Source organism: Athene cunicularia (assembly GCF_003259725.1).
Source record: "Athene cunicularia isolate RWA chromosome 6 unlocalized genomic scaffold, athCun1 chr6_part1, whole genome shotgun sequence".
Lineage (NCBI taxonomy): Eukaryota > Metazoa > Chordata > Aves > Strigiformes > Strigidae > Athene > Athene cunicularia.
In genome coordinates, this window is record NW_020799105.1 from 9,052,133 (window position 1) to 9,066,095 (window position 13,963).

Below are 13,963 nucleotides of genomic sequence, written 5' to 3' on the forward strand. Positions count from 1 at the left end.
GTGTTTTTGTATTTTTATGGCAATATTGTAAATGATGTCACCCTTTCTTGCTTGAGTGTATAAATCCAGTGGTCTTTTGTTTACTTGACAAAGTTACAACATTTATAATAGAAACATGGATTCAGACACATGAAATACTTACCTGAAGCCTGAAAATATACTTGAGATAATATGTGTATATTTCATTTCATTTTTATCTTAATTGAATAAGAGGATGATATTTCTTTACTAAGTTATTTTTTTAATTGCTAGTAGTATGAAACTTGAAACCTTCAATTACCTGACCTATGATTATATCCTGTTGCTTGGCCTTCAGGATTATTATTTTTTTTTTTTAACAGCAATATCTCTCAGGATCTGAACTATACTTTTAAGCCAGTTTTATGAGTTTTGTGCAGAACTAAATTTCTTTCAGTATCACCAGGTATTCTCTAACATAACATTAAAATATTTGCAGGGCTTAAGTGAAAATAGTAAGTGAAATTTCTTCTGTTTTCTTCAAGGTTTCAGAAAGAGACAAACAACAAAATGAACAATCCAGCTCTTAAGAGAATAACAAATGAAATTATCAAATCACCTGAGGATAAACGAGAATACCGTGGCCTGGAATTGGCAAATGGCATTAAAGCTCTTCTCATTAGTGACCCCACGACAGATAAGTCTTCAGCAGCACTTGATGTGCACATAGGTATTTAATGCATGTTGTGTTCATTATGTCATTAATAAAAATGCTTTAAGTTTTCATATCTTAATTGCAAATAAACTGACAGGAGTGGTATCCATTTGGCAGCCTAGCCTTTTATTGTAACTTAGGTTTTGTTTAATTCTTTGACATATCAAGTTGAAAATTATTAGAGCTAATTAAATTATTTTACTATATGTTTACTCAAGTGTAGCTCAGTCAGTAGAAAGACTTCTTTTAACCATTAAGTTTCATGTTATGAAAGATCTTTTGTAAGCAGAAAAGGGGCGGGTATGAGTGCAATTATTTCAGACAGCTCCATCTGTCATGTCAGGCTTTTTTTTTTTCATGTCAAGTTGTTGATGTGTAGAGATGAGAAAATGCTGTAGTGCTGGAGGAGTTGGAAAGACACTCCCTAACTCCAGTGATGTTTAAGTGTACAAACAAATACTGGAAATAGAAGGGGAAGGCAGTTACTTTGACTCTTTGGAATAATGGAAACCTTTTCTTATATCTGAGGTATTTCTCAAGCTTGTGTAGTTTCTCAGTTGCTTGGAAAGTATGATGCATGCACACGTTACCTAAGCATCCTCTTGCCATGTTTGTAGTTGGGAGCTCTTGTTGGTGTTAGGACAGAAGTAGTAGAGTAACTTTGAAAATGTGTGGCCCTTTTTATTATGGAGATGGCTGTCACAAATCATCTAGTTTAGAGGATCATGAATGAGGTTTTGTTAGGTACTGTGACAGCAATAGCCAACTGCAGCATCCAGTTCCTGCACATGCATTGGAGGAGATGAATCTGTTGCTCTCATCTGTACTCTCCCATTGAACATTGTTGCACACTCCAAAGCAGGACTGCCAGACTCGAAGACTTCATTTCCATGTTTCTGGCTTCCATTCTTGCACATCGTTATTGTCTTTTAATCTGACTGCCTTCATACCTACTAGCTGGTCATCAATAGCTGCTTGTGTTCAGGCAATTACAGGTTATCACTTGTCCTAGAAACCACAGGATAAATACCTCCTTAATTGTGGTTGGTATAGTTGCTGATCTTTAACACAGTGCAGTTATTAAGTCAAGGTATACAAGTCAACATTGTGATCTGCCAGGTCTCTACAGATTATGAGTCATGGACTTCAGTTGAAAAATAGTCTCTATAAGGCAATGCAGGCTGATCTGGAGAGGCAATTTGAGACACTAATTGGTTCAGCTACTCATTCTCATTTTTTTTTAAGATTGAGTTTAGTTGACTGTAGCTGCATGAGTGTTTACAGAATTGATATAATTGTCTGAGGCAACATACTGTAATACAAAGCACTTTAAAAGTCGTTTTAGTATTAGTTTTTATGAATGGTTACATTAAATTATTCTTCCTGCAGGATCCTTGTCTGATCCCCCCAACATTGCTGGGCTTAGTCATTTTTGTGAGCATATGCTGTTCCTGGGAACCAAGAAATATCCAAAAGAGAATGAATATAGCCAGTTTCTTAGTGAGCATGCTGGGAGCTCAAATGCTTTCACAAGTGGAGAACATACCAACTATTACTTCGATGTGTCACATGAACATCTAGAAGGTGCACTAGACAGGTAAACAGTTTTTTTGTTGTTGTTGTTATATGGGTGCTATTTGAAATTGTGTAAAAGTTGTTTGATAGCTTTATCATTACGATATTAAAGAAAGGAGTGAGAGCGCTATGTTTTGTTAAACCAATACCAGATATTTTTCAGTTCAGAAGTTTTGCTTGGATTTTTTTTGGCTAGCAGAGTTCTTCACTGAGGTAGAACTTCTGAAGTTCAGAGGTTGTGTTCACACTGAATTTTTCTGGAAATGTGGGGCAGAGAATATGATTGTGAACTTACACATTGTGGAAATGCTCAACTGCATAATCAAATACTATGCATCCCATAGGGCCTTATTTCACTGATAGCAGAAGGATGAAGTCTATACATATATTGGGATGCCTTTAGTAAAGGAAACTCACTGAATTCCCTGCTTTTTGTGGGAGGGGACAGAAATTGAAAGATGTGTAGTCAGTGAGATAGAGTGAATTTTCTCTGGATGTCTGACAAGACTGATTTGATTTGTGTGATTAAGACCCTCTTGCAGCTAAACTTCAAAACAATAGAAATTTTCAGTGTATGAATTCTGATACAAGGGCCTTGACCCTTGTAGTACCTTATGTGATTAATATGTTGTTGTCTGTGTTTTAGATAAAGAAATTGAGAAATATTGTGAATCAGTGTCAAAACTGTTACAGAATTTCTAAGTTCTGCATTAAAAAAAAATATATATTCAGCTGGTTTTAGGAGCTACCAAGCTTCATATTTTTCTCTTACCATTTATGTAAAGTACTTTTGACTTGAATTAAAATTTTTCTGTTTAGATTTGCCCAGTTTTTCCTGTGCCCTTTATTTGATGAAAGCTGCAAAGACAGGGAAGTGAATGCTGTTGATTCTGAGCACGAAAAGAATCTGATGAATGATGCCTGGAGGTTGTTTCAATTGGAGAAGGCTACTGGAAACCCCAATCATCCCTTCAGTAAATTTGGAACAGGTTTGTGAGAATATAATTATCTATCCATTGGAGTTCTGGGTAACATGCATAGTATTATTGTTTATATAAAATTGTTAAGGACATACTGCAACAATTCCCTTTTTTCCCCTCTCCATACATGTTTATTATGGTGCTTTATTACATTTTCCACATCATAGACCAAACAGAGCTAGACAAAAACATAGGAAACAGAGTGCTCCAAGACTTGCAGTACAGTGATGAAGCATCCTTTATGATTCTGATAATTACTGCAGTGAATGCCATTTTCTAATTACTAGATTTGTAATAATTTGGTACTGTTAAGTCTTTGTGCAAAACAAAGTGACTCAACTGTGTTTAAATTGTTGTTAGCCACATGCTCTTTTTGCTAACTAGTGTTGCATTAGGACTAGATGACAGTGACTAGGTCAAATCAGAAAGATGAGCAAAGTAACATGAAAATTACTGAGTAAGAATATAAAAGCAAAATCTTAAGCATAAAATGCAACAGTAGTAGATGGATAGATAAAACAGTCTTGGAGAATTACCAATCTTATGGCTGTTTCAGGCTTTATTATTCACAGACTGCTTAGTAATAATTTAAAACACCCCAAAACCTCAATTTAAAAAGCATTAAAGTAAGATTCCATAGTTACATTCAAAACCACGTGTTGGTTTTTTTTTTTTTTCACGGAAGTTATTTTCTACATGAATTTATTTTTGAAACTATTGAAGTAACAGGGCTATTAATTCATGCACTTCATCGTTTAATCCTTGAGCATGAATGTGTTTTGTGACTAGGTGAGTTTACTGGATGAATAGTTTAGGCAGATATTGGGTACAGTAGGATGATGGGAGGGTAGATAATAGGATTAGGCTGGTTTCTTCCATTGTCTTGAGAAAGAGAAGATTATTTTTGCACCTGTTGATGGAGGGCATAGTTAAGGAGCTGGTAGTCAGCTGCTACAAGAGCATGTATTGCTCTGTTCACCAGCAAAGAGAGGCAGTCAGAAACAGGGAAACACTAATAGCATTCTCCAAACAGGTAAATCTGAAAATAAATTTGGGAACTACGTATTGATAGGTAGGCAAGCATCCAATATATGTTCTGTAATCTCTGCTACTGAAGAGATTATTTAATTTTTATATAGCACTCAGAAAACATAAGTGAAAGTTGCAGAAATAGTTTTCTACGATGTAAGAAGGATTTATAGCTGACACAAGTGAAATGTTTTCAGGGGGAGAATACCTGAAATGTGCTCAAATTCAGTAGCAAGGGTCACACTGACGACTTCTTAGATTAGGCTCTGATTCTGAAATAGCACATACCCTACCTGTAGATCTGACTTTGCAGATGTAGAGCCCAGCTTTGGTTTTTATTTACCTGAAGAGATGACAACTGTAATACAGTTTTCATGATAATTGCAGTTGGTATTGTTCTTACTGTTTTCCTCTTGACCAGCTGAGATTTTAGTCTAGCAGAATACAGAAATGGCTGGCTTCATTCGATGTTTCATGTCACTCCTTGTTGCTGTGCAGCCTGTTTTGCCAGCAAATCTTCTATTACTCTTTGTATGTCCAGAGAAACAAATGTACCTCAATCTTACATATTTTTTTTGTTAGAATGTGCATTTTGTCCCCAGATACCCTACACTCATCTCCCTGAATTAATGCCTGTGATGGTAATTCTTCTCCATCAGTACTCTCAACAGTATCAGGTTCCCTGGGCACTTTTGCACTGTCTAGTGTCCATTTTCCTACTTCACCAAGGTGTTTGCCGACTGTTGTATCTTAGTGTACTCCAGTACTGTAACAGCACATTTGCTGAACTAAAGCTGTGTTTCTCTTGTGTGGGAGTGTGTGTGTGTTGGTTTTGGTATTACCTCTATTGATTCTGCAGGAATAAACACAGTAGGATATCTAAAACTTCTGCATTTCATTTGTGTGAAGATGGTAGGGAATATAGAAAAAGTATTTTAAACATAATACCCTAATTATCCTTTTTAGGTATCATTAAGAATCCTTGCTTTCACTCATAAGTAAACTTTGAAAATTAAATCATGCAGCCTCTATGATGATTTGTTGACTGTTGTAATTATATATAATCACAAAACATCTGGACAATATACTTATGTAGATAATTTTGCCTCATTGATTTGTATTAGATCTGTGACTGGATTTGTGCACTGGGCATATATGCATAGCAGGCATGCTTTCCTTGTCATTTCTTTCTTGCTGTTTTTCCTACAAACACACAAGTCAGCTTGTGCTGTGTTTTCTTGCCTTATTCTTCCTCCTTATCCCTTGCTCTCTCTGTACCTGATCTGTTTATGGCTTAAGGGAGTTGCTGATCTCAAAGTTCAAAGATAAAGTATTAGTTTGCAGTTATGGTGTGTAGATTTTGTTGACCATTTCACATGTTTATGTAGTAGTGGAAAGTGAAGTTGATTAAAATCCAGTGTGCTCTTCATAGACTCTTAATGTTTCTGTTATTTTGAGTTCTTACCTTTACTAAACACAAGTTCTGCTTCGATAATAAATGTAGAATATGTCTTTAGAGTAAATTATTGAAAGCTTGATGTAAAGATTGCACTATTTAACAGGAGGATAACTTAATGGAGAAAGTTTGATATCTTCTACTTATGGGCTTATTCAGGGAGAGTTGTGTCTAGTGTTCCTCTACTGCAGCAACAGCTCAGCTCTTTGTGAAGCAGAAGCTGAACTGTCACAATTTACAAATCATGTTTTAAAGTTAGAAATTATTTATGTAATTTAATATACAAGGCTGTAATTTGTGGTGCACAATGCCACAAATAATTTCACACAGTGATTCCTATGACAGGAGTGTGTATATGGAGTAAAACCTACTCCAATTGTGGCAAAGAAAAACCTTTTTCTTCTTAATTAGAGCCTGTGCTTACTTGCATTGACTTGAAATAACACATTCAAATTAAAAAGATTAATTTGGAAGACTAAAACATCCTCAGTCATTTAGGAATGTGCAGATTGAGAGTATTTATTGTCTTTGATAAGCTGAGACAGTATTGCTCCAGTTTACTTATTGTGCACAGTAATTATTTTTAAAATCACCACTCATCTGGAGGAAAGCAGATTTATTAATTTATATTTTTTTCTTTTTGATTTGTAAATTCATAAATATCAACTACTGTTAAGGGTTTTTTTTATGTTACAGGGAACAAACTCACACTGGAAACTAGACCAACCAAAGAAGGAATAGATGTAAGACAAGAGCTATTAAAGTTTCATTCTACTTATTATTCATCAAATTTAATGGCTATTTGTGTCTTAGGAAGAGGTGAGTTTTGTTCTGTTGGCTGAGTAAAACTTTGCATGTATTTATGCTTGAAGAAAATGAAGTGTATGCAAGTGTGAAAATCTACAGAAAGGGAAAATAGTGAAACTTGTGGAGACTGACCAAATATAATTTTTTGTTTAGTGGTCTCCAAAGCAACTTGCAGTGTATAAATTTGTTTATAAGCTTACAATAGAAAAAATAAGATGAAGATTTTAAATCCATTATCAAGTCACCAGTTGCTGTCATTGTATGTTTGTCTTATGAAGACCGATGCGTGTCTGGTTTCAGATGTTGGGAGGGCTTTTGATACTGTTTTCATATGTTAGACTTATCCTTCCGCTACAAAATTTTATATATTATCAAAGGATAACCCTAACCTAACATTTAGATAAAAAGCCTTTACTTTAGTTTACTTCTGAATTAACAGAGGTTCCAACTGCTTAAACTCTTCCACAGTTGAGATGATATTTTACATAGGTTTGCCAAAAACTTAATAACAGTGTGTTGAAAACTGTTTGCTTTTTTAAAAATATGCTGGCAGACTAGTATTTTATGGTGTTTTACAGTAATGCTCAGATGGCAAGTATAAATGGAATAGAACTCATTAGCAAAAGTGAAATCTTTCTTTACAACTTTACCAAGTATGAAGCTGATTAACATACTGAATCAGTTCCAAGCTCCCTAATTCCTTTCAATTCCATTTATTATTATATCTCACCTGATGTAACACCACATTGATTAGAATATGGTGAATGATGTTTGTTTTCTTTTTGCTGTTGCCAGCTGAACAGTAAAATGTATTAGATTTTTCAAAAAAATTTTTTTAAAGGTAGGGTATCTGATGTGTTAGTAGTAGGTAATACCAGTAGGGCTTAATGTATGTCATGTGTGGAAATGCCTTACTTATTCTCCTGGTAGCAGTGGAAACTTTGCAAGTAAGCACTGTAAAATATTGATGAAGATATCTTGTAAATACTTTTTTTAATATTGTGAATTTTTTTTATTGCTATTTGAAAGAGATGCTTCCCCATTTGCATTTTTTCTTCTGTTTATTTTACCTGAGCAAAATAAAATATATTTTAAAATATTTACTTATTAATTGAAGGTGAATAGATGTTGAACAGAGTTTAATACGATTGAATTAAAATTTTCTTCCTCATTCAGCAGTTCTGTTTTCAAGTTTTCTAGGCATCCTTAGTTCTTTACTGAACAGACAATATTCCAGGACAGATACTGTAGAAAATAGTCTTCAAATCTGTTAACCTTTCCAACATTGCAGTTTGCATAGATGTATTTTTTTACTACAAAATACAAAAATTACTCCTGTTTAAAATCCTGAATTTAGGACTAAGTTTTACTAGTCATTTTCCACAGTCAAATTTCAGTGTGAGTTACCCTTGTAAATAGTTCAGTATTTAGAAAAATTAGGAGCCTTTGAAACATTGATCTTTGGGATTTTTCCTTTCAGTCTTACAAAATAAATAAAATTTTGAAAGGCAGCTCTCAGGCTTTTTGTTAGTTTGCTTGTATACAAAATGCTGTACAACCACCCTTATTTGTCATAATTAACTGATTGACTGATTGTCACTGTAATAGTGCGGTGCTGTTTGGACAAAAGTTGCATCTGTTTTTTCCTGAAAAAACACATACCTTTTTTCACTCTGTTATTTGTTCAAGCTGGAGAATTATGCAATTGCTTTCTGGAAGAATTTATATTAGTGACTGATTTAAAATTCACAAGTTCCACTTTTTTTTTTTTTTTTTTTTTTTTTTTTTTTTTTTTTTTTTTTTTTTTTTTATTATTTTCAGGGAGCTTCACCCACAAAAAACAAACTGCAGAAACCAAACCTTGTTAGCATTATTCCATAAATGCTTTGCTGAAATACCTTGCTATCAATGTAGCAGTACTGCTAATTAATACATAAACAAATAGTTAGAAATTCTAAAACATAAAACTATGTTGAGTTCCACACTGCAAGTCCTCCATGATCTCTCTACTCCTGTGCATTCTGAAATAAATGGATGTCTAAAGCTATGTGCCGCCTAGTAATTCTCTCATTTTCCCACCACTTTTTGTATGTAATGTAAAGCAAATAAACATATGTGTCAGTAAAAAGTGGTGGGGGAATCAGAATATAATTTCTCTAGTAAATAGTAATAAATATTAAGAAGTTTGCTGAAATTAAGTAATGAATTGAAGTTAATTTTTTTATCTAATCAAAAGCAAAATTCACCAAGTAATCATAGAAGAGCTTTAGTATAGCAGATCACATACAGACTTAAATGGAAACTTATTCAGTAAGAATCACCCTGGCAACTGGAAATCTGTCCTAAAGAAAACCCTTACTGTAGTTGGAAAGCTTAAATGAATGTGTATTTTGCTGACATTGATACAGAATAGTGGTGCTTAACAGAATTATTGCAGTTCACAAAATTTTATTATACAATGACACATCTTGGTTTGCATTAGTGTTTTTTTCCCTGCATGGTTTTCTCTATGTAGTGTAGGAGCACAATATGTTGGGCAGAAAAGATTCTGCTTTCTAAATCCAACTAGGATTGTTTTGACTAACAAGGTGACCGTTTTTTGAAATCTTTTGAGGATTAAGGTTGTACTTGGAGACATACAGGAAACGCCTAGTTTTTTCTTCAACACCCACCATAGAAAGGCATATGCTAAAAAACCTGATGAATGAGTGTTACTTATTTTCACTTTCAGAAGTGCTCCAAAATGCATTTCTTTAAGCAGATAGCTGTTTTGAAGTCAGTATTTAAACAGAAACTGTATAGGTCAGTTTAGGTAAATTTGTGCACAACATCAAATTCTTTCTGCAAATGGTCTTTCGTTTTTTGAGAGTGCTAGTTGCAGGCTGAAGCTAGAATAGATGTAAAAGTAGAAGTGCTTAAACAGGTCATGGATGTGTATGAAATTTTGGGGCGCTGAGGACAGATGACCCTGGTTCAGTGTGTGTGAAGTACTGGAGGTGAGCCGAGACTGAAGAAAATCCAAGTTTTGGCAAAGATGCTTCCACTCTGGAAAATTTGCAGCTGTATTTTCATGCCCCTTAAGCTTCTTGTGGAATATTTATTTTTGTTAATGTTCAATATCTGATGTGTCTTTTCTTCAGTTCCAGCTTAGACTAAGTAGTAAAATTTAAAGATTTTTTTTTTTTTTTTTTTTTTTTTTTTTCAGTTACGGGATTTATTTTTAATCATGGTTGAAGCCTTCCTTTAATAAGCATGGTGCTTATGGCATGTTATAGTTCAAAATTTTATTAATATAGATTTCCTTTCTGAAATTAATAATCATCAATACCATTACAGCTCCTTCTCTGTGTCACTTATGTCTCCCCCACAGAATATACAAAATCCAAATTTGCCAGAAGCTTCAGGTAATGATTATGCTTTTTCTAACGTTTCTTTATTATAGAATCCTTGGATGAGCTGACTCGCTTAGTGGTAAAGTTATTTTCAGAAGTAGAGAATAAAAATGTCCCTATACCAGAGTTTCCTGAACATCCTTTCCAAGAAGAACATCTCCGGGTATGTATAGAGGTACATCTTCCATCACAAATGTTTACCTTAAATGATTTTTTTTGTATGTTTCAGTAATACCTCTTGCACTTCACTACTTCTGTATCAGTGTCCCTGTTAAGTTCCATATTTCTTTCTTAATTTTCCACCCACCTTTCCATGCTGAGTTTCTAGTAAAGGTTGTACATTTGGCTGTAGCTGTAAGTAACTGAGAGATAATTAATTCTCTTTTTCTTCACATCACGAATAGCTAAAGTGTTGCCCTAGGTTTTACATACCTTTACTTTTGATATTTTGTGGATATGTTTGTAATAAAATGTGTGTGTGTGAAGGAAACATTATAAGTGTTCCTGAGATGAGTAAAGTAATGAGAGTTTTCTTTTGTTCATGGATCTCCTTGTTTATTTTCCTCCCTCAGCAACTTTACAAAGTGGTACCCATTAAGGACATTAGAAATCTTTATGTCACATTTCCTATACCAGACCTTCAGAAGTACTATAAATCAAACCCTGGCCATTACCTTGGTCACCTGATCGGGCATGAAGGCCCGGGGAGTCTTTTATCAGAGCTTAAAGCCAAAGGTAAGTCCTTTGAAGGTAAATAATTAAAAAATTATTTATTACACATTTTTTTAAAGCTTAGCTATGTTTCACTTAAAATTGACCTCTGTATGTTAAATCTAAAGTCCCCAACTGTTTGAGCAATTTGAGTTGTGATTTTGTGCCTTATTTTTGTTTCTATGATGGGTAAAAGTAAATAAATAATAGGCGCTCTGACTACTGAAGGTATTAGATCTTTCACTCCCCTTTTATCTACTCCTATTTAGAGAGTTATATGAAATTTGACATAATGGTCTTGTATCTATTCTGTCACTGACTTAGAGACTACTGTCAGTCAGGTCTCTTAATGTCTGGAAGACTCCAAGAGTGTGTCTTTTTCTATTTTTCTTTATATTACTGTGTTCCAAGCAGAAATAAATTGCCCAGTGATCAAATGATCTTGAGTTTGCCATATTATCCTAAGCACAAAATCACGTAGGTCTGAGTTGTGACTTGCACTGTTGCTGTAGGCATTAAGGAACAGAAGGAGAACGGGTCAAGTGGTCAAAATGTTAAAAAAAAAAAAAAGTAGAACTTAATGTTGCTGAAGCATACAAAAGGTTGCATGAATTGTAACAGATATGTTTATGTAATAGATTTTCTTTTTGATTTCACAGGATGGGTAAATACTCTTGTTGGAGGACAGAAGGAAGGTGCTAGAGGTTTCATGTTTTTCATCATTAATGTAGACTTGACAGAGGAAGGACTTTGTAAGTGAAGCTCTATGTCTGCATTCCATGTTATTTCTGATCTGCTGGGTTTGTGTTTGTATCCAAAGAGACTAAATGTGTTTATAGCTTGAAAGCCAATTTATTGAAATTAACTGATTATTCTTCTGTGTTTGGATCCTTTCAGTATGCTAGCACACTTCATCTAACATAAGAAATAAACTTATTTGAGGTTATATTGAAGTATTTCATTAAATATCTTAAAGTAAGTTTCTTTAAAAGAAAAACTGTCAGAACCTTTGTATGCTACTTACTCATGTTATTTGGACCTGAGTTAAATTATATTATAAATCAGTGTCTTAACATAAGACATGTTCAGTGCGGCTCTTAGAATTAGATGGGGACAGAAACACTTACTTAAATTCATGTCTGGGAAAAACATGTTTAACTTTGCCAGTGGGATTGCATATGTACTTAAATACCTTATCAGTGTGTAATTAAAAATAAAACCTTACATATTTGTGTTCATCAGAATTTTTTCTTTGTGCAGAACCAAGTGAATTATTAAGCAAGTATTTTTTTCTTTCCAGTGCACGTTGAAGATATTATTTTACACATGTTTCAGTATATTCAAAAACTACGTACAGAAGGACCTCAAGAATGGGTTTTCCAAGAGTGCAAGGTACAGTGATTGGTACTTGAAATATGCAGTGATTGTATTTTTACAAATTTGGATTGTAAGTAGAAACAGATTCCTTGGCTGTGGAAATACCCTATAATAATCGCATGGTAATTAAGTTTATTAATTTTAAAGGTGCAACGTGACAGAAATGACGAGTACTTTCAGAATATATTGTCTTAAAGTATATGTGAAATGCTCTTACAGAGCTGTGAGTTGGCATTTTATGTTAGCATAATGGAGGCGGAGGAAGAAGTATCTTACTCTGTCTGCAAGGATTTTGCATAACCTTCCTTAGTCTTCACTGAAGTGAGGGGTGACATTGAATTGGAAATTGAAATGGCTGTTACTCTACTCCTCTCTTCCTTCACGTATCAAATTGTATAGTTGGGATTGTAAAGGCACTAGGGCATGTAATCTGCTGTTTTGTTCTCTTACCTTTTTGAGAGGTGAACTAAAACTTCATGGAGTATTTTGGCTTACACTTGTCTTTGCTGAACTGATCATGCTTCTTCTAAGTCTGTATTGTTCTTTGTGCACAGAGCAAAAATGTAAAGTATCCTATTAGAAGTAAATAGTACTGCATTTCTCAGTGACTGTGTGAAATAAAACCAGTATTAGATTTATATATAGTCTCATTGGTTCCCAACAAATACTTGGGTAAAGATTTCTTGTTCCATCTTAGCTTTATTTGGTGAGAACTGTTGAATCTCTTCTTTTAGAGTAGAATTTAGCTTTATTTGGTGAGAACTGTTGAATCTCTTCTTTTAGAGTAGAAATTCTGCAGATATGTTAACTTTGTTTTGTGCATTTTGATACTGTATATCTGTAGAAATCTTTTTACCCTCTGCTAGAAGTCCCAATGGAATTGTTTCACTGACATCGTAAGCAAATACAAGGTTTGAAAGAGGTAGTTCCATCCTCTCATCTCATCCTTTTGTCTTTCCCTTGCTCCTCTTGTATTAGCCCTAGCACTCCTGAGGCTGTGAGTTGAGTTAGAAGAGCTGGCAAGCTAGTTGGAAAAGAATCTCTTGAGAGTTTATTTTCAGCTGAATTGTTGAATTAACCAGACTTTGCATGGTTTCATAGAAGGATGGACTGTCCTTTCTATTGTCTTTATAGTCTTAGATCTCTGATTCACCCTTGCCATTGTACTCTAAGAATGATGTTTTCCATTACTGTGGCTAAGACAGCCTAAAGAAACACACTTGTTCTGTCTCTAAACTTACCTTTTGGGTAACTGAACAAAAGGAACAAAAAAAGAAGAGGGAAAAGCTTTAGTTCATTAACATACAATGAACACTGCACTGGAATGCTATGTATTGGTTGTATCGAAGTTGGTGTGTTTTCAAATTATCAGCAAATTTAAATATTTGAATTATGGAACAGATCTCTTGCTACAAACAGGACTTAGAAGACTTGTATAACACTTCACATTGTGAGACTACCCAAAATTACTTGTGAGTTTTGAACAACTTGAATATTACTGAAAACTGTCGTGTTAGGTACCTAACTACTATAAAATAGCTACAACAAAATTCCCTTTTCTTACATTATAAAAGAATTGAGTAGCCAATAATTATTCTTAAAATAGTCTCTAATACATGCTTTTCAACCCTTCCTACATTGTTTCCTAGGATCTAAATGCTGTGGCTTTCAGATTTAAAGATAAAGAACGACCACGAGGCTATACATCAAAGCTTGGAGGAATGTTGCATGTAAGTGTGTGTGGGTTTTTTGTTTGTTCATTTTTTGGGGTTTTTTTACAATATGGTAATCATTTAGCAGTATGAGTTTTTATACTCTTAATAAATACAGGTATTTGCAAAGGTCCTTTGCGCTTCATGAGCTTAGGAAGCTAATATCATGCTGCACAGATTTTAAGTTTTGGCAGTCAGTAAGTCACATTTCTTTAACTCTTACCATTTTATACTTCTGTACTTGGTAGAAT

At 34.2% G+C, this 13,963-nt stretch overlaps 1 protein-coding gene across 2 annotated transcripts in view; it reads left to right on the forward strand.

Annotated features, from left to right (window-relative positions):
• Positions 1-506: 506 nt before the first annotated feature.
• The window catches only part of IDE (insulin degrading enzyme), a 62,474-nt gene continuing 49,017 nt past the window's right edge, over positions 507-13,963 (forward strand). For both annotated transcript variants that reach the window (XM_026851106.1, XM_026851107.1), the window contains exons 1-9: positions 507-688; positions 2,063-2,270; positions 3,068-3,237; positions 6,410-6,532; positions 9,963-10,075; positions 10,485-10,647; positions 11,283-11,375; positions 11,924-12,015; positions 13,650-13,730. In XM_026851106.1, the coding sequence (XP_026706907.1) occupies positions 529-688; positions 2,063-2,270; positions 3,068-3,237; positions 6,410-6,532; positions 9,963-10,075; positions 10,485-10,647; positions 11,283-11,375; positions 11,924-12,015; positions 13,650-13,730 (1,203 nt within the window). In that variant the 5' untranslated portion in view covers positions 507-528. The remainder of the gene's footprint in view (positions 689-2,062; positions 2,271-3,067; positions 3,238-6,409; positions 6,533-9,962; positions 10,076-10,484; positions 10,648-11,282; positions 11,376-11,923; positions 12,016-13,649; positions 13,731-13,963) is intronic.